Source organism: Melospiza melodia (assembly GCF_035770615.1).
Source record: "Melospiza melodia melodia isolate bMelMel2 chromosome 7 unlocalized genomic scaffold, bMelMel2.pri SUPER_7_unloc_1, whole genome shotgun sequence".
Taxonomy (NCBI): domain Eukaryota; kingdom Metazoa; phylum Chordata; class Aves; order Passeriformes; family Passerellidae; genus Melospiza; species Melospiza melodia.
The window spans coordinates 20599-40518 of record NW_026948497.1 but is presented as its reverse complement, the minus strand read 5'-3'; the positions used below and the strand labels follow the sequence as shown (position 1 = coordinate 40518).

Below are 19920 nucleotides of genomic sequence, written 5' to 3'. Positions count from 1 at the left end.
CTATAAAAGGAGGGTGATTTCTACAATAAAGTGATCTCCTTCAGATGCACAAGGGCATCTGTGTCTCTTTGTTCCCCATTGCTACACCTCAGTATTGTGTGAAAGTGTGAATGGGAAATGAGGAGAGTGGGAAGTGCGTGATTATGCCCTTTGTCTTCTTTGATTGATGAGTGTAGCTGCTGAGTGAATGAGATGTTCTGCGCTACAAAACAAACCAGGAGCCTCGAGCCACAATTCCTCTTTTCGGGTGACCGAGACAGCCAGAAAAAGCAAAGTGTTTGTTTTGCATACTAATAAAATTTTAATAAAGATTTTGTGTTGTCTGCATGAATGTAATTTTGTGTTTCAGTTGTGGACTGGGATGTGATCCTTGGGTATGGTGTGATTGTAAAATCTGTCATGAGAGGCGGCATTGCACAGGCACACAAAAGAGTGCCTTGTGCCGGGAGTGGGAAAGAGCGGAATTGAGAGACAGGAATTGGGCATTTTTTAAATTGTTAAAAATGTTTATAATTTTTTAAAATGTTTAAATTTTTTTTAAATTTCTGTAGGAAATAGTGTGTGGGAAAACTGCATTTATTTCCACGAGCCTGAACAGTTCCTGAGAAGGACTGGGAAAATACATGTGGAAGGCAGATGTGCTTGAAAATTAAGAAAGAAAGAAAAAAAAAAAAGGCGTGGGACAGTGCCAGGATAAGATGAGAAAATGGGACACAAAGCAAACAAGGAGAAACCCCCAGGGGAAAGGGGAGCAGGGAAACTTCAATGGATACACCTTCAAACAGCCTCCTAGGGATAAAAATGGCACGGTGTGAACATAACCCTGACACAAAGAATGAAAATAAAATCAAAATGATAGATTACTATATGATGAAATAGCGTCGTAAGACCTGATCACTTATACTGGCCAAAAGAGAGCTCCTTTGAGGGGTGGATGTGCCAAACTTTGAACAGTCATGTGAACGCTGAAGAATCAGCCAGCCAGGAAAAATGTGATTCTGCTGCCAGCTGGGAGGGCGAGGCTTCTCTGGGGAAGGAGAACAAGGAGAACATGTTTCAATTAAAATAAAACAGAAACTGGGAAACCTTAGAGTATCTGTCCTCTCCATATCTGCCAGCACTTGATGCACCCCCTGATGGACCCAGCCAGGATACCTGGGGCAGAGCAGTCCAGCGAGAGGAATGGAAAAAATGAGAACCAAGCAGTGGCACGAAACCCCCTCTGGGAAGTGCCCCTGGCTGGGGCACACAGGGAATCAGGTTTGTCACTGCCCCACTTAATTCCTCCGAAGTGAGAGCATTTAAAAAGGAATTAAAAATTCTACGTGAAGATCCAATTGGATCAGCAGAAGAAGTAGACCAATTTTGGGACCCAATGTTTATAACTGCGACAAAGTGGAATCCGGAATTAACCTTTTGTTTGCACCCGAGGAAAGACAAATGATCCAACTAGTGAGGATGTGGATTTGGGAAAGGCACCCTGCACAACACAGACCCCATGGGGAGCAGAAAATGCCCCTGCAATGCCCTAATTAGGACCACCATAACCCTGGAGGAAGGTAAAACATGGAAGATTATAGAGCATTAATTATCAGGGGAATTAGGGAGGCTGCTCCACCAACTCAGAACGACCACGGGGCATTTGCTGAACAACAAAAGAAGGATGAGACTCCAACTGAATGGCTGGAGAGGTTAAAAAGAAATGTGAGACAATACTCAGGAACAGACTGATAGAATAGCTAGGCAAGGTTTATTGAAGATAACCTTCGGCTGGATATAAGGAAAAGCTGCAAGACTGGGGGAATGGCAGGATAAGGGATTGAATGGCCTGTTAAAGGAAGCCCGAAAGGTCAATGTACAGAGGGAGGGATGAGGAGAAAGCCAAGGGGAAAGCAAAGATAATGGAGCCACTATTGATGAGGGGAACCCGCGTGCAAGGAGCCACCCCCAGAGGGAAGTGAGACCCTGTCAGGGCAAGGCAAACGGGAGCAGGGGGAGGAGAATGGGACAGAGCTCCCGGGGGCAGAGGCCCTAAAAGGGAAAAGGGCAATTGAACAGCTGAGGCCCAATCTGTCACCAGCACAGGGAAATTGGGCATTGGAGGTGAAACTGCCCAGGGAGGGAAAGGGACCTGAAGGTTTTTGAGGAGGGTTGAGAAATGGTCGGCTGCACCCATGGTGGAAAGCTGCTTCATTCATCCCCCAACCCGCCACGGAGTGACCCTGAGTGGCCCCGGTGACGTGACCCCAGGAATTCCCATCAGGATTTGGAGCAATTTCAATGAAAATTCCCAGAAAATTCTCCAAACTAGCTTCAAATCCCTCACAGGGAGGGGGTGGAGAGAACGAGTGACACCTCTGATATCCGCAGTGACATCACCGATGACATCGCAGCGGTGACATCACAGTTCCCGCAGCAGCCTCGGGATGTCCTCGATGGCTTTCTGGCACCGCTCGGCCACCATGTGGGCAGCAGGGCCATCAGGGCCGCAAACGAAACTGTTCAGGATGCCGCGGATTTGCCCAAGTATGGCCTCCAGGTGACACGAGGCCAGGTGGGCGCTGGCATCCCGCAGCCGCTCGGCCTCGGCCACGGCGGCCACCAAGGCCACGCGGAAATCGGGACACGGCTCCCTTGTCTCCTCCAGGGCGAACTCGATGTCCCCGAGCCGGCGCTGCAGCTCCCGGGGGTACACGGTGGCTCTGTCACACTCGGCCACCAGGCACTCCAGCAGCCCCAGGGGTGTCTCTGCCTGCCGTCCCCTCATGGTGGCCGTCACCTCCCACTCGTTGCACAGCCTGGCGGCCTCCTCGACCCGCCGGGACCAGCTGTCCATGAGTCTGTCCACCGACTCCCGCCAGGTGCTGGCCGCAGCTCTCACGTCGGCCCAGGTGGCCTCCGGGTTGGCCAGGACCTGGCCCAGAGTGGTGACACGGTTGTGGCGCCCAAGGGTGGCACCGCAGAGGCCCAGCAGGGAAGTGAATCGGTTCAGGGAATTGGCATCAAGGTGGCCCAGAGGGGTGACATTGCCACGGCACCCGGAGGTGACACTGCTGCGGCGCCTGGAGGTGACACTGCTGCCAAGCCAGGAGGTGACACCGCAGCAGCCCAGGGTCCCACTGAGGTGACGGATGAAGGTCCCCAGGGCCTCGTGGAGGGACCTTGGGGACCCACCCAGCAGCATGCCCCTGTACGGCGTAGTCGCAATGGCCACCAGCTTGCCCAGGGTGGCCACCACGGCGACCTGCCGCTCCAGCAGCTGGGGAGGGGACAGGGGAGGTGTCAGGGACCTGGTGGCACTTACGGCCTCCTAGGCTGGCCCCTGTGCCCTCCCGGGGTCCCCTCTGTCCCCTCCCTGGAGTGCTCTGCTGTGCTCTCTGTCCCTTTGTCACCGACCCCCCGATCCCTCTGCTCCCCCCTGCCACCTCCTGTTGTCCCCCCTCCTTCTCCTCTCTGTCACCTCCCCCCTTCCTCCTATGCCCTCCTGTCCCCTTTGCGACCCCCTGTCCCTCCCGCCACCCCCATGTCCCCTGCGTCCCCCACTGCCTCCTTTCACCCCTCCCTGTCCCCACTGCCACGTCCTTATCCCCACTGCCATCCCCTGTCCCCATCCCCTCTGCCACCCCCTGTCCCCACTGCCACCTCCCCATCCCCTCTGCCACCCCCCGTGTCCCCACTGCCACACCCGTCCCCATCCCCACTGCCACCCCCCTGTCCCCACTGCCACACCCCTGTCCCCTCTGTCCCCTCCCTGTCCCCACTGCCACACCCGTCCCCATCCCCACTGCCACCCCCCTGTCCCCACTGCCACCCCCTGTCCCCACTGCCACCTCCCCATCCCCTCTGCCACCCCCCGTGTCCCCACTGCCACCCCCCGTGTCCCCACTGCCACACCCGTCCCCATCCCCACTGCCACCCCCCTGTCCCCATTGCCACCTCCCTGTCCCCACTGCCACCCCCTGTCCCCACTGCCATCCCCTGTCCCCACTGCCACCTCCCCATCCCCTCTGCCACCCCCCCTGTCCCCAGTGCCACCCCCCTGTCCCCATCCCCACTGCCACCTCCCTGTCCTCACTGCCACCTCTTTATCCCCACTGCCACCCCCCGGTCCCCATCCCCACTGCCACCTCCCTGTCCCCACTGACACCCCCCTGTCCCCACTGCCACCCCCTTGTCCCCTCTGTCTCCTCCCTGTCCCCACTGCCACCCCCCTGTCCCCATCCCCACTGCCACCCCCCTGTCCCCTCTGTCCCCTCCCTGTCCCCACTGCCACCCCCCTGTCCCCACTGCCACTCCCCGTGTCCCCACTGCCAACCCCCGTGTCCCCACTGCGACCCCCCTGTCCCCACTGCCACACCCGTCCCCATCCCCACTGCCACCCCCCTGTCCCCACTGCCACACCCCTGTCCCCTCTGTCCCCTCCCTGTCCCCACTGCCACCCCCCTGTCCCCATCCCCATTGCCACACCCCTGTCCCGTGTCCCCACTGCCACCCCCCTGTCCCCTCTGTCCCCTCTCTGTCCCCACTGCCACCTCCCGTGTCCCCTCCGTCCCCTCCCGCCCCGGGATTGTCGCACCTCGCGGGGCTCCATGGCCGCTGGGGACACTCCGGGACACTCCGGGACGCTTTGGGGACACTCCGGGGACGCTCCGGGCCGCTTTGGGGACAGTCCGGGACGCTCCGGGCCGCTTTGGGGACACTCCGGGACACTCCGGGACGCTCCGGGACGCTTTGGGGACACTCCGGGACGCTTTGGGGACACTCCGGGGACGCTCCGGGCCGCTTTGGGGACACTCCGGGCCGCTTTGGGGACACTCCGGGCCGCTTTGGGGACACTCCGGGACGCTCCGGGCCGCTTTGGGGACACTCCGGGGCGCGAACTCGCCTCGCTCGCGGTTCGGGACGCGCGGGAAGGCGGCGGAGCCGGAGAGGGGAAGCGGGAAGAGGTGACGTCACCGCCCCCGCCCCACGCCCACTCCTTTGGCCGCTTTTGGGTTGGGGGGTCCTGAGGAGATTTTGGGGGGGGATCCCAGGTGAGGTTTGGAGATCCCAGGTGAGGTTTGGGGGTCCCGGGTGAGGTTTCAGGGGTCCCAGGTGAGGTTTGGGGATCCCAGGTGAGGTTTGGGGGTCCCGGGTGAGGTTTGGGGGTCACAGGTGAGGTTTGGGGGTCCCAGGTGAGCTTTGGAGATCCCAGGTGAGGTTTGGGGGTCCCAGGTGAGGTTTGGGGGTCCCGGCTGAGGTTTGGGGGTCCCAGGTGAGGTTTCAGGGATCCCAGGTGAGGTTTGGGGGTCCCGGGTGAGGTTTGGGGGTCACAGGTGAGGTTTGGGGGTCCCAGGTGAGCTTTGGAGATCCCAGGTGAGGTTTCAGGGATCCCAGGTGAGGTTTGGGGGTCACAGGTGAGGTTTCAGGGATCCCAGGTGAGGTTTGGGGGTCCCGGGTGAGGTTTGGGGGTCCCGGGTGAGGTTTCAGGGATCCCGGGTGAGGTTTGGGGGTCCCGGGTGAGGTTTGGGGGTCCCGGGTGAGGTTTCAGGGATCCCGGGTGAGGTTTGGGGGTCCCGGGTGAGGTTTGGGGGTCCCGGGTGAGGTTTCAGGGATCCCGGGTGAGGTTTCAGGGATCCCAGGTGAGGTTTGGGGGTCGCAGGTGAGGTTTGGGGGTCCCGGCTGAGGTTTGGGGGTCCCGGGTGAGGTTTCAGGGGTCCCGGGTGAGGTTTGGGGGTCCCGGGTGAAGTTTTGGGCGCCTCGAGTGAGGTTTCCAGGGGTTTGGGGCTTCCCAGTTGAGAATTCCCAAAGATTTTGGGGTTCCGGGATGAGAACGCGGGCCGGGGGCTGGGGGGGCCGGGGGGGGAGGGGCTGGGGGGGGGGGGGGTCCCATGGGTGGGGGAGGGGCGGTGAGGAGCTGGGGTCACGTGGGTGGGGGAGGGGTCGGCGATGGGGGGGGGGGGTCGGCCCCGGGGAATTTGGGGGGGAGGAGGGGGCGGGAAGGGAAAACCCGCCAAATGTTGACCACGCCCCCTTTTAGGCGTTTGCCCTGCGTGCCTAGCCCCGCCCCTCGCTGCTGGACACGCCCACAGGGTGCCCCACCCCTTCAGGCCCCGCCCCTCGCATGTCCCAGTTCTGCCTTCTGGCCCCGCCCCCGAAAGAGCCTTAGCCCCGCCCCCAATTGGATTTTTTAATCAATGGAAACCAAAAACACAACCCCGGGGGGGAGGGGGGGGCAGGGCCACACCTGTGACATCACGGGGGAGGGGCCAGGTGCGTCTGGGGGGGTCCCAGGTGGATTTGGGGGATCCAGGTGGGATTTTGGGCGGTCCCAGGTGGGATTTTGGGTGGTCCCAGGTGATTTTTGGGGGTTCCAGGTGGGATTTCGGGGGCATCGAGGTGTTCCTGGGCGTGTCCAGGTGGGTTTCTGGAGATTCCAGGTGGGGCTTTGGGGTGATCCAGGTGTCCTTGGGGGAGACTCAGGTGTCCCGGAGCCATTCCCAGGTGTTTTTGGGGTGATCCAGGTGCTCCTGAGGGCTCCAGGTGTGCTCGGGAGGAGTCCAGGTGTTCCTGGGAGGGTTTCAGGTGTCCCGGGGGCAGTTCCAGGTGTTTTTGGGAGGGATCCAGGTGTTTTTTGGGTGTCCCCGGTGCTTTCTGGGGACATCCAGGTGGGTCTGGAGGGATCCAGGTGTGTTGGGCAGGTGCAGGTGCCCAGGTGTGCTGGGAACCGGTGATCCAGCTGTGCAGGAACCCGAACATCTGGGCGGGCTGGAACTCAGGTGTGAGGGATCCAGGTGTGAGGGATCCAGGTGACATGGGATGGGTGGGACCCGGTTATCCAGGTGTGATGTCACCTGGTTATGACATCACCCACCCACCCAGGTGTGACGTCACCTCTCCACCTCTCCACACTCAGGTGTGGCGTCACCCGGCTATGATGTCACCCCCACCCAGGTGTGACGTCACCAGCTCACCTCGCCATGACATCACCTGCCCACATCCCCCCCTCCTGCCCAGGTGTGACGTGACCCCCGCCAGGTGTGACGTCATCCAGGTGTGACATCATCCAGGTGTGACGTCATCCAGGTGTGTGACCTCCAGGCTCACCTGGGCGTGACATCACCATTGTACCCAGCTGTCCCCGCCCCCCTCACCTGTCCACACCCCGAGGCGTGATGTCACCAAGCCCACCAGGTGTGATGCCACCTGCGCCACCAGGTGTGATGTCACCTGTGCCACCAGGTGTGATGATGTCACACCTGTGACATCGCCCTGAGTACCCCCCGTGTCCCTGCACCCGCCCAGGCGTGACATCACCTGTGCCCAGGTGTCACTCAGGCGTCACTCAAGTGTCACTCAGGTGTGACATTGCCTGTCAAGATGTCACTCAGGTGTTACAGGTGTGACAGTACCTGTACCCAGGTGTCACCCAGGTGTCACTCAGGTGTCACAGGTGTTACAGGTGTGGCAGTATCTGTACCCAGGAGTCACTCCGGTGTGCCAGGCGTCACAGGTGTCACTCAGGTGTGGCCAGGTGTGACAGGTGAGGCAGTATCTGTGCCCAGGTGTCACTCCGGTGTGCCAGGTGTCACCCAGGTGTCACTCAGGTGTGCCAAGTGTTACAGGTGTGACATTACCTGTACCCAGGGTGTCACTCAGGTGTCTCAGGTGGGACATTACCTGCACTCAGGTGTCACTCAGGTGTCCCAGGTGTGTCACTCAGGTGTCACAGTGTGTCACTCAGGTGTGGCAGTCCCCGCACAGGTGCCGCAGGGTCTCACGAAGCTGTCCCTCCACATGCAGGATCTCTCACAGGTGTCACAGGTGTGACAGTACCTGTACCCAGGTGTCACTCAGGTGTCACTCAGGTGTCACAGGTTTGTCACTCAGGTGTCACTCAGGTGTCACAGGTGTGTCACTCAGGTGTGCCAGGTGTCACTCAGGTGTGCCGGGTGTCCCCGCACAGGTGCTGCGGTGTCTCACGAAGCTGTCCCTCCACATGAAGGAGCGGTGGCAGGTGTGGCAGGTGTGACAGTATCTGTACCCAGGTGTCACTCAGGTGTCACAGGTGTGTCACTCAGGTGTCACTCAGGTGTGCTGGATGTCCCCGCACAGGTGCCGTGGTGTCTCACGAAGCTGTCCCTCCACATGAAGGAGCGGTGGCAGGTGTGGCAGTTGTGACAGTATCTGTACCCAGGTGTCCCAGGTGTCACTCAGGTGTCACTCAGGTGTCACTCAGGTGTCACTCAGGTGTGCCGGGTGTCCCCGCACAGGTGCTGCGGTGTCTCACGAAGCCGTCCCTCCACATGAAGGAGCGGTGGCAGGCGTGGCAGGTGCCACAGGTGTGACAGTACCTGTACCCAGGTGTCACTCAGGTGTCACTCAGGTGTGCCGGGTGTCCCCGCACAGGTGCCGCGGTGTCTCACGAAGCTGTCCCTCCACATGAAGGAGCGGTGGCAGGTGTGGCAGGTGTGACAGGTGTGACAGTATCTGTGCCCAGGTGTCACTCAGGTGTCCCAGGTGTCACTCAGGTGTGCCGGGTGTCCCCGCACAGGTGCCGCGGTGCCGCACGAAGCTGTCCCTCCACATGAAGGAGCGGTGGCAGGTGTGGCAGGTGTAGGGCCGCAGCCCCGTGTGCGTTTTCATGTGCTCCGTCAGGTGATGTTTCATCTTGAAGCGCTTGCGGCACAGCGCGCAGGTGAAGGGCCGCAGCCCCAGGTGCATGTTCACGTGCCGCTGCCGCATGGAGCGGTGCGAGAACGCCTTCCCGCAGTGGCACACGAACACCTGCCCGCCCTTGCCCGCCCTGCCCGCGCTCACCTGGCGCGCAGGTGCGCCCTGGGCGGGGCCGGGCCCTCTGATCCGCGCCGTTCTGGGCGGAATCCCCGCGTTTTCCTGCGGGATTCTGACGGTTCTGCTCGGAATCCCCGCGGTTCCGTCCAGAATTCCGACGGTTCTGTGCAAAATCCCCTCGGTTCCCTCACGAATTCTGGCGGTTCGGGTCAAAATTCCCGAATTTCCCTGCGAAATTTTGGGCGGAATTCCTCTGATTCCGGTTAAAATTCCTTCATTTCCGTGCGGAGTTCCGTCGGTTCCCGTCAAAATTTCCTCGGTTCCGCCCCGGATTCTGCCGGTTCTGGTCAGAATTCCCGAATTTTCCTGCGGAATTCCCGAAGTCCTGTGCGAAATTCCTCTGGTTCCGGTTAGAATTCCTTCGTTTCCGTGCGGAATTCCGCCGGCTCGGTGCAAAATTCCCGCGGTTCCCTCTGGAATTTCGCCGGTTCCGGTCAAAATTCCCTCAGTTCCCTCCGCAATTCCCGCGGTTCTGTGCGAAATTTTGTGCGGAATTCCTTTGATTCCAGTCAGAATTCCCGAGTTTTCGTGCGGAATTTCGTCGGTTCCGGTCAAGATTCCCTCATTTTCATACCAAATTCTGCCGGTTCCCGTCAAAATTCCCGCGGTTCCCTCCCGAATTCTGCCGGTTCTGGTCAAAATTCCCGAACTTCCCTGCGAAATTGCCGCGGTTCTGTGCGAAATTTTGTGCGGAATTCCTCTGATTCCAGTTAGAATTCCCGAGTTTTCGAGCGCAATTTCGCCAGTTCCCATCAAAATTCCCTCAGTTCCCTCACGAATTCTGGCGGTTTTGGTCAAAATTCCCGAATTTTCCTGCGAAATTCCCAAAGTTCTGTGCGGAATTCCTCTGATTCCGGTTAAAATTCCTTCATTTCCATGCAGAATTTCGCCGGTTCCCATCAAAATTCCCGCGGTTCCGTCCCGAATTCTGCCGGTTCTGCTCAAAATTCCCGAACTTTCGTGCGGAATTCTGCTGATTCCAGTTAAAATTCCCTCGTTCTCGTGCGAAATTACGATTCCGGTCAAAATTTCCTCGTTTTCGTGCAAAATTCTGCCGGTTCTGTGCAAAATTCCTTCGTTTTCACGCAAAGTTCTGCCGGTTCTGTGCACGATTCTCTCGGTTCCGAGTGACATTCCCTCATTTCCGTGTGAAATTCCAGCGTTTCCGAGCAACATTTCCTCATTTCCGAGCGAAATTTCCTCATTTCCGTGCGGAATCCCGCGAATCTCCTCGCCGCCCCAGGAACCCCGACCCCTCCCGGATCCCATCCCCGAATTTTCCCGGGATCCCATCCCCGAATTTTCCCGCGATCCCATTCCCGAATTTCCCCGGTTCCTCCCCAGCCCCATTCCCGAATTTCCCCGGCTATTCCCGAACCCTTTTCCCGAATTTTCCTGGTTCCTCTTGAGCGCCATTCCCGAATTTTCCCGGCTATTTCCGGACCCCATTCCCGAATTTTCCCTCCCCTCCATCGGGGGCGGCTCCTCCTCCTCCTCCTCCTCCTCGCAGGTGAGCACCAGGTCCTGCTGCAGCCAGCGCCGCTTCACCCGGGGAGTTTGGGGCAAAACGCGGCGGTTTTGGGGCAGAACGGGGCTGGGACCCGGGAACGGCCCCTCGGGGCTGGGCTCCGGCCCTTCCTCGCTCCCCTCCTCCTCCTCCTCCTCCTCCTCCTCCTGTCCCCCTCCCGTGTCCCCTCCCCGTGTCCCCTCCCAGGTCCCGTCCCGTGTCCCCATGTCCCCGTCCCCCGTCCCCTCCCATGTCCCCATTTCCCCTCTCCTCTCCCCGTGTCCCCTCCCCGTGTCACTGTCCTTGTCCCTCTGTCGCCATCCCGTGTCCCCCTCCCCTGTCCCGAATCCCCTCCCCGTGTCCCTGTCCCCCTCCCCTGTCCCTGTCTCCGTGTCCCCATCCCCTGTCCCGCGTCCCCTCCCATGTCCCCCTCCCCGTGTCCCCGTGTCCCCGTGTGCCCATCCCGTGTCCCCTCCCCTGTCCGTGTCCCCTCTCCTGTCCCCGTGTCCCCCTCCCTGTGTCCCCACGTCCCTGTCACCGTGTCCCCACCCCCTGTCCGTGTCCCCTCCGCCGTCCCCGTGTCCCCATCCCTGTGTCCCCTCTGCCGTCTCCATGTCCCCATCCCGTGTCCCCATGTCCCCGTGTCCCCATCCCCTGTCCCTGTTGCCCTCCCGTGTCCCCATGTCCCCTGTCCTCTCCCCGTGTCCCCCTCCCTGTGTCCCTTCCTCCGTCTCCATGTCCCCAACCCCTGTCCCGTGTCTGCTCCCCGTGTCCCCTCCCCTGTCCCTGTCCCTGTGTCCCCATCCCCGTGTCCCCTCCGCCATCCCCATGTTCCCGTGTCCCCATCCTCTATCCCTGTCCCCCTCCCCTGTCCCCGTGTCCCCTCCCCTGTCCCAGTCCCCGTGTCCCCATCCCCGTGTCCCCTCCGCCATCCCCGTGTCCCCTCCTCTGTCTTTGTCCCCACGTCCCCATCCCCTGTCCCTGCTGCCCTGCCGTGTCCCCATGTCCCCTGTCCTCCCCCCGTGTCCCCATCCCTGTGTCCCCTCCCCCATCCCCATGTCCCCAACCCCTGTCCCGTGTCTCCTCCCCGTGTCCCCTCCTCTGTCCTTGTCCCCATGTCCCCATCCTCTGTCCCCATCCCCTGTCCCCATGTCCCCAACCCCTGTCCCGTGTCTCCTCCCCGTGTCCCTGTCCTTGTCCCCATGTCCCCATCCCCTGTCCCGTTCCCCTGCCCCGTGTCCCCATCCCTGTGTCCCCTCCTGTGTCTCCATGTCCCCAACCCCTGTCCCCATGTCCCCATCCCGTGTCTCTGTCCCCATGTCCCCATCCCGTGTCCCCTCCCCTGTCCCCGTCCCCATGTCCCCATCCCCTGTCCCGTGTCTCCTCCCCGTGTCCCCTCCTCTGTCCATGTTCCCATGTCCCCATCCCCTGTCCCTTTCCCCCGCCCCGTGTCCCCATCTCTGTGTCCCCTCCTCCGTCCCCATGTCCCCATCCCCTGTCCCCATGTCCCCATACCCTGTCCCCATGTCCCCATCCCGTGTCTCGTGTCTCCTCCCTGTGTCCCCTCCCCTGTCCCTGTCCCTGTCCTTGTCCCCATGTCCCCATCCCCTGTCCCTTTCCCCCGTCCCGTGTCCCCATCCCTGTGTCCCCTCCTGTGTCTCCATGTCCCCAACCCCTGTCCCTGCCCCCATGTCCCCTGTCCCCATGTCCCCTGTCCCCATGTCCCCTCCCCACGTTCTCGATGATGACGATGATGACGAAGGCTCCGCGAGCAGCTGCGCGCACTTGCGCACCACGTGCCACATCTGCAGCGCGCTGCCCGCGGTCAGCGTGGCCAGCAGGGCCCCGCGGCGCAGCGAGAGCCGCCCGGTGTAGGCGCAGCCCAGCACGGCCGCCACGGCCGCGGGCTCCAGCGCCGGGGGCAGCTCGATGGCCGCGCCCGCGCCGCGCAGCAGCAGCTGCTCCTGGAAGAAGGGCGAGGCCGCGGCCAGCACGGCGCGGTGCGCGCGGAACTCGCGGCCCTGGACGCGCACCGAGACGTCGCAGAGCGTCCCCTCCAGGCGCTGCCGGTTCAGGGCGCGCAGCAGCGCCCGCGGCACCTGCGGCAGCTCCACCTGCAGCAGCGGGGCCGCGCACGGGGAGCAGGACGAGGAGGAGGAGGAGGAGGAGGAGGAGGAGGAGGAAGGAGCGGGGGGCGGAGCGGGGGAGCGGGGGCGGGGCATGGCGGAGGAGGAGGGGGAGGGGCTGGGAGGGGACATGGGGGGGGGAAATGGGGTCAGGGATTGGTTCTGTGACCGATTCCAGAGTTCTGACACAAATGTCCCAATTCTGGATTGAAGCTCATCAGTTCTGTCATAAAATCCGTAATTCTGACCCAAATCCCATTGATTCCGGCTCAAATCCCATTAATTCCACCCAAGTCCCATTAATTCCACCCAAATCCCATTAATTCCACCCTAATCCCTGAATTCAGTATCAAATCCCTGAATTCCAGCTCAAATCCCAACAATTTCAACCAAATCCCACCAATTCCGTATCAAATTCCGTAATTCCAATACAAATCCCATTAATTCCACCCAAATCCCATTCATTCCACCCAAACCCCATTAATTCTTTATCAAATCCCATTAATTCCAGCTCAAAATTTTTTTTTCTGCATCAAGTCCCATTAATTCCAGCCCAAATCCCATTAACTCCGACCAAAATCCCATTAGTTTCAACCAAAGTCCCATTAATTTCAATACAAATCCCACTAATTCCAACCAAAATCCCATTACTTAATCCCAGCCCAAATCCCATTAATTCCTACAAAAATCCCATTAATTCCACCCCAAATCCCATTAATTTCAACCAAAATCCCATTAATTTCAACACAAATCCCATTAATTTCAATACAAATCCCATTAATTCCAGCCAAAAATCCCACTCATTTCAACCAAAATCCCATTAATTTTGTACAAATCCCATTATTCCTACCAAAATCCCATTAATTCCAGCCCAAATCCCATTAATTCTTTATCAAATCCCATTAATTCCGGCTCAAAGCTCATTAATTCCACCCAAATCCCATTAATTCCACCCAAATCCCATTAATTCCAATTAAAATCTCACCAATTTTGTACCAAATCCCCCAATTCTGCCCCAAATCCCCCAATCCTGGATTGAACCTCGCTGGTTCTGTGATCAAATCCCAAAATTCTGCCCCGAATCCCATCAATTCCAAACCCCAATAATTCCGGCTCGAATTCCTTCATTCCAACACAAATCCCACTAATTACAAGTGAAATCTCAATTAATTCCAACTCCAGTCCCTTAATCCAACCCCAAATCCCTGAATCCCGGCTCAAATCCCATTAATTCCAAAACCAATCCCTTAATTCTTCCCCAAATCCCCCAATCCCGGATTGAACCTCGTTGGTTCTGTGATAAAATCCCAAAATTCCGCCCAAATCCCATTAATTAATCCCAGCCCAAATCCCATTAATTCCTACAAAAATCCCATTAATTAATCCCAGCCCAAATCCCATTAATTCCTACAAAAATCCCATTAATTCCAGCCCAAATCCCATTAATTAATTCCACCCAAATCCCATTAATTCCAGCCCAAATTCCATTAATTCCACCCAAATCCCATTAATTCCTACCAAAATCCCATTAATTAATCCCAGCCCAAATCCCATTAATTAATTCCTACAAAAATCCCATTAATTCCAGCCCAAGTCCCATTCATTCTCCATCAAATCCCTGAGTTCCAGCCCCAATCCCTTCATCCTGACCCAAATCCCGTTAATCCGGCACCAAATCTCCTGATTCCAGCCCGAACCCCAATAATTTCAACCAAAATTCCACTAATTTGGGATCAAATCCCAAAATTCCGACCCAAATCCCAAAATTCCATCTCAACTCCCTCAATTCCAAGCAAGATCTGATGAATTTCAACCCAAATCCCTGAATTCTGACCCAAATCCCATTAACTCCAGATCAAATATTTTTTTTCTGCATCAAGTCCCATTAATTCCAGCCCAAATCCCATTAATTCCAACCAAAATCCCATTAATTTCACTATAAATCCCATTAATTCCAATACAAATCCCATTAATTCCACCCAAATCCCATTAATTAATCCCAGCCCAAATCCCACTAATTCCTACAAAAATCCCATTAATTCCACCCCAAATCCCATTAATTTCAACCAAAATCCCATTAATTTCAATACTAATCCCATTAATTCCAGCCGAAATCCCATTAATTCCAGCCCAAATCTCATTAATTCCAATAAAAATCTCACAAATTTTGTACCAAATCCCCCAATTCTGACCCAAATCCCCCAATCCCGGATTGAACCTCATTGGTTCCACGATAAAATCCCAAAATTCTGCCCCGAATCCCATTAATTAATTCCAGCCCAAATCCCATTAATTTCAATACAAATCCCATTAATTCCAGCCCAAATCCCATTAACTCCAAGCAAAATCCCATGAATCCCAACCGAAATTCCCCAATTTTACCCCAAATCCCATTAATTCTGACCAAAATCCCATTAATTAATTAATTAATTAATTAATTAATTCGAATCCCGATTCCCCAAATTTACCCCAAATCCTTCAATTCCGCCCCAAACCCCATTGAATCCTCACGCAGATTTTTTTACTTCCGCCCCAAATTCTGCCTCGAATTCGTTAATTCGGACCCGAATCCCTCTGATTTTACCCCAATCCCATAAATTTGGCTCGAATTCCCTTAATCCTGGCCCAAATCCCGTTAATTCTCCCTGAAATCCCCAAATCCTGGCCCAAATCCCGTTAATTCCACCCCAAACCCAGAAATTTCACCTCTAAATTCCTTTCAATCTTCCCAGATTTGTTAATTCCGACCCAAATCCTTTAATTTCGACCCAAATCCCCATTAAATCCTCCCCAAAATCCCAAATTTTGGTCCTGAATTTTGCCCAAATCCCACAAAATTCCCATTAAATCCCCAAATCCCAACTAAATTCCCGTAAAATCCCAAATCCCGACCCAAATCCCATAAAAATTCCCATCAAATCCCAGGAAATTCTCACCCCAAATTCCTCCAAACCTCAAAATCCCCCAAACCCCAAAATGCCCCAAATTTCCCCCCCAAACCCCAAAATTTCCCCCAAAATTCCAAAATGTCCCAAATTTCCCCCCCAAACCCCCAAATTTCCCCCAAATTTCCCCAAAATTCCTCCCTGGAGCCCCCAAAATCCCCCACATTTTCCTCCAGGACCCCCAAAAATGTCCCCAAATCCCCCAAATTTCCCCCAAAATCCCCCAAATTTCCCCCAAAATCGCCTAAATTTCCCCCAAATTTCCCCCAAACCCCCAAAATCTCCCCCAAATCCTCCTCAGGACTCCCCAAAATCTCCCCCAAATCTTCCCCAGATTCCCCCCAAGAACCCCCAAAATCCCCCCGAAATCCCCTAAAAATCCCCTCCAGGAGCCTGAAAACCGAACCCGGACCCCAAAAAATCCCCCCAGGACCCCCCAAAATCCCCCAAATTCCCCCCAAAATCCCCTCAAAATCCCTCAAATCCCCCCAAATTCCCCTCAAATCCCCTCAAAAATCCCTCAAATTCCCCCCAAAATCCCCCAAATTTCCCCCCCCCCAGACCCTCTCAGGACCCCCCAAATCCCCCCGGGATCCCCCAAATCCTTCCCAAAATCCCCCCAAATCCCCCAAAACCCAGCCCGGACACCCCAAAATCCCCCAAATCCCTCAGGAAATCTTCCCCAGGAACTCCCAAAATCCCAAAAATCCCCCCCAAAAATCCCCAAAATCCCCCCCAAAAATCTCCCCCAAATCCCCCCAAAATCCCCCAAATGCCCCCCAGGACCCCTCAAATCTCCCCAAAATCCCCCAAATCCCTCAAATCTCCCCCAAGTCCCCCCAAAATCTCTCAAATCCCCCTAAAATCCCCCAAATCCCCCTCAGGATCCCCCAAATCCCCTCCAGGACCCCCTAAAACTGAGCTCAGACCCCCCCAAATCCCCCTCAGAACCCCCCAAAATCCCCCCAAGATCTCCCCCAGTTCCCCCGACCCCCGAAATTTCCCCCAAATCCCCCTCAGGACCCCCCAAATCCTCCCCAGACTTTCCCAAAATTTCCCCCCAAATCCATCCCAGACTCCCCCAGGACCCCCAAAATCCCCCCTGGGACCCCCCAAAATCCCCCAAATCCCCCGAGCTCCTCCAAATCCCCCCCAGGACCCCTCAAATCCCCCCAAAATCCCCCAAATCCCCCCCAAAATCCCTCAAATCTCCCCCAAATCCCCCCAAAATCTCTCAAATTCACCCCGAAATCCCCCAAACCCCCCTCAGGATCCCCCAAATCCCCCCCAAAATGCCCCAAAACTGAGCCCAGACCCCCCAAAATCTCCCCAAATCCCCTCAGGACCCCCCAAAATCCCCAAATCCTTCATGGATCCCCCCAAATCTTCCCCAGGAGCTCCAAACTCTTCCAAATTTTCCCTCCGGACCCCCCAAATCCCCTCAATCTCCCCCAAATCTTCCCCTAGGTGCCCCAAAACTGAGCCCAGACCCCCCAAAATCCCCCTCAGGACGCCCCAAAATTCCCCAAACCTCCCCAGTCCCCGGAATTTCCCCCAAATCTCCCCCAGGACCCCCCAAATCCTCCCCAAAATCCTCTCCAACCCCCCACCGGGACCCCCAAACCTCTCGGATTTCTCCCCAAATCCCCCCAAAAATTCCCCAAATCCCAAAAATTCCCCAAATCCCCCCACAATCCAGCCCAGACTCCCCCAGGACCCCCCAAAACCACCCGGGACCCCCCAAAATCCCCCAAATTCCCCCTCCCCCCCCAGACCCCCTCAGGACCCCCCCCCAAAATCCCCAAATCCCAAAATTCCGCAAAATTAAAAAAAAAAATCCCCAAAATTTCCCCCAAACGCCCCCAAATTTTCCCCGAACCCCCCAAATTCATCCCCCCAGGACCCCCCAGGATCCCCCAAATCTCTCCCCAGACCCCCCCAATTCCCCCCAAGCCCCCCGAGGACCCCCAAATCCTCTTTAATTCCTAATTAATTCCTAATTAGTTCCTAATTGAATTCCTAATTCCCCAAATCCCTTGAATTCCCCCCCAAATCTTCCACCAGGACCCCCAAATTCTCCCCAAAATCTCCCCAAATCCCCCTCAAATCAACCTCAGACCCCCCAAATGCCCCTCAAGCCCCCCCGGGACCCCCGAAATCCTCCCCAAATCCTCCCCAAATCCCCCCCAAATCCCCCCCAAGCCGCCCCAGGACCCCCAATTTCCAACCAGTCCCTCACGGGACCCCCCAAATCCCCCCAAATCCATCTCAGACCCCCCAAAATCCCCCTCAAGCCCCCCCGGGACCCTCCAAATCCTCCCCAAATCCATCCCAGGACCCCCAAATATCCCCCCTAAAATCCCCCTAAATCCCCCTCAAGCCCCCCCGGACTCCCCAAAAATCCCCCCAAATCCCCCCTGGCCATCCGGGACCCCCAAATCCCCCTCACGCCCCCCCAGGACCCCCCAAAAATCCCCCCCAAATCTCCCAATCCCCCCCGGGACCCCCAAAATCCTCCCCAATCCCCCCAGGATCCCCACATCCCCCCAGACCCCCTAAATCCCCCTCAAATCCCTCCAGGACCCCCCCAAATCCCCCCTTGCCATCCGAGACCCCCAAAATGATCCCCCAATACCCCCCGGGACCCCCAAATCCTCCCCAAATCCATCCCTTGCCACCCGGGACCCCCAAATTCCCCTCAAGACCCTCCAGGACCCCCCAAAAATCCCCCCAAATCCCCCCTTGCCATCCGAGGCCCCCAAAATGATCCCCAATCCCCCCGGGACCCCCAAACCCCCCCCAAATCCCCCCCTGGCCGCCCGGGACCCCCAAAATCCTCCCCAATGGCCCCCCAGACCCCCCAAATCCCCCTCAAGACCCTCCAGGACCCCCCAAAAAATCCCCCCTTGCCATCCGAGACCCCCAAAATCCTCCCCCAATGCCCCTCGGGACCCCCCAATCCCCTTCAAATCGCCCCCAGACCCCCTAAATCCCCCTCAAGACCCTCCAGGACCCCCCAAAAATCCCCCAAAATCCCCCCAAATCCCCCCCTTGCCATCCGGGACCCCCCAAATCCCCCTCAAATCGCCCCCAGGATCCCCAAATCCCCCTCAAATCCCCCCCAGACCCCCCAAATCCCCCTCAAGACCCCCAGGACCCCCCAAAAAATCCCCCCTTGCCATCCGAGACCCCCAAAATGATCCCCAATTCCCCCCGGGACCCCCAAATCCTCCCCAGATTCCCCCCCTTGCTACCCGGGACCCCCCAAAGTCCCCCTCAAGACCCTCCAGGACCCCCCCAAATCCTCCCCAAATCCATCCCTGGCCACCCGGGACCCCCAAAATCCTCCCCCAATCCCCCCAAATCCCCCCAAATCCCCCCCAGGATCCCCAAATCCCCCTCAAGACCCCCCCAAATCCATCCCTTGCCATCCGGGACCCCCAAAATCCTTCCCCAAATCCCCCCGGGACCCCCAAATTCCTCCCCCAATCCCCCCCAGGATCCCCAAATCCCCCTCAAATCCCCCCCAGACCCCTAAATCCCCCTCAAGACCCTGCAGGACCCCCCCAAATCCTCCCCAAATCCATCCCTGGCCACCCGGGACCCCCAAAATGATCCCCAATTCCCCCCGGGACCCCAAACCCCCCCCAAATCCCCCCCTTGCCACCCGGGACCCCCCAAAATTCCCAAATCCCCCCCGGACCCCCCCAAATCCCCCCCAAATCCATCCCTTGCCACCCGGGACCCCCCAAATCCTCCCCCAATGCCCCCCGGGATCCCCAAATCCCCCTCAAATCGCCCCCAGACCCCCCAAATCCCAATCAAGCCCCCCCAGGACCCCCCAAAAATCCCCCCCAAATCCCCCCCAAATCCATCCCTTGCCACCCGGGACCCCCCAAATTCCCCAAATCCCCCCCCGGACCCCCCCAAATCCTCCCCAAATCCATCCCTTGCCACCCGGGACCCCCCAAAATCCTCCCCAAATCCCCCCCGGGACCCCCAATCCCCCTCAAATCGCCCCCCTCATCGCCCCTCGAGCCCCCCAAATCCTCCCCATTTCCCCCCTCGCCCCCCCCGCTGCCCCCTCCCCTCCCAGGCCCCGCCCCCTTTGCTCAGGCCCCGCCCCCTTTGCTCAGGCCCCGCCCCCCGCCCGCCTTACCCGCGCTCTCCCCTCACGGCGCCGCCGCCGCCATCTTGGACCCGCCGGCCACGCCCCCCGCCCCGGCCACGCCCCCTTAAAGGCGCCGCGTCCCTTTCCCCGCACAGACCACACCCTCGATCAGTGACGTCATATCGCGACAAAAGAGGCGTGGTCGCTTCGGGCCACGCCCACAAAGGGGGCGGAGCCTTGAAGGTAAAACAAAAGGCGGGGTTTATTGAGGGGGAGGGGCCAAAGGGGCGGGGGTTGAGCGCGAAGGGGGCGGGGCTTGAGCGCGAGGGGGCGTGGCCAGAGGCGGTGGGCGGGGCTAATCCGAGTCCGAGAGCACGATGATCTCCTCGGGGTCGCACT

General features: G+C 58.1%; 2 protein-coding genes across 2 annotated transcripts; both read right to left on the bottom strand.

Annotated features, from left to right (window-relative positions):
• Positions 1-1812: 1812 nt before the first annotated feature.
• On the bottom strand, positions 1813-4655 carry LOC134432711 (uncharacterized). The gene is made up of 2 exons (XM_063181602.1): positions 4577-4655; positions 1813-3259 (listed from the first exon to the last, which is right to left on the bottom strand). Exons 1-2 carry the CDS (start codon positions 4589-4591, stop codon positions 2402-2404), a joined length of 873 nt encoding a protein of 290 aa, XP_063037672.1. The 5' UTR covers positions 4592-4655; the 3' UTR covers positions 1813-2401.
• A 3699-nt stretch (positions 4656-8354) lies between these two features.
• LOC134432668 (aggrecan core protein-like) lies at positions 8355-19702 on the bottom strand. Its single transcript, XM_063181561.1, has 3 exons — positions 19679-19702; positions 12133-12504; positions 8355-10512 (listed from the first exon to the last, which is right to left on the bottom strand). The coding sequence occupies exons 1-3, from the start codon at positions 19700-19702 to the stop codon at positions 8503-8505; spliced, it is 2406 nt and encodes an 801-aa protein (XP_063037631.1). The 3' UTR covers positions 8355-8502.
• Positions 19703-19920: the final 218 nt, after the last annotated feature.

Coding starts and splice junctions, on each gene's coding strand:
- LOC134432668 (XM_063181561.1), bottom strand. CDS start 19,702: ATGACGTCACTGATCGAGGGTGTG. Junction 12,505..19,678: donor CGTCACTGATCGAGGGTGTG/GTCTGTGCGGGG, acceptor TCCTCCTCCTCC/TCCTCCTCCTCCTCCTCGTC. Junction 10,513..12,132: donor CGCTGCAGATGTGGCACGTG/GTGCGCAAGTGC, acceptor GACACGGGAGGG/GGACAGGAGGAGGAGGAGGA.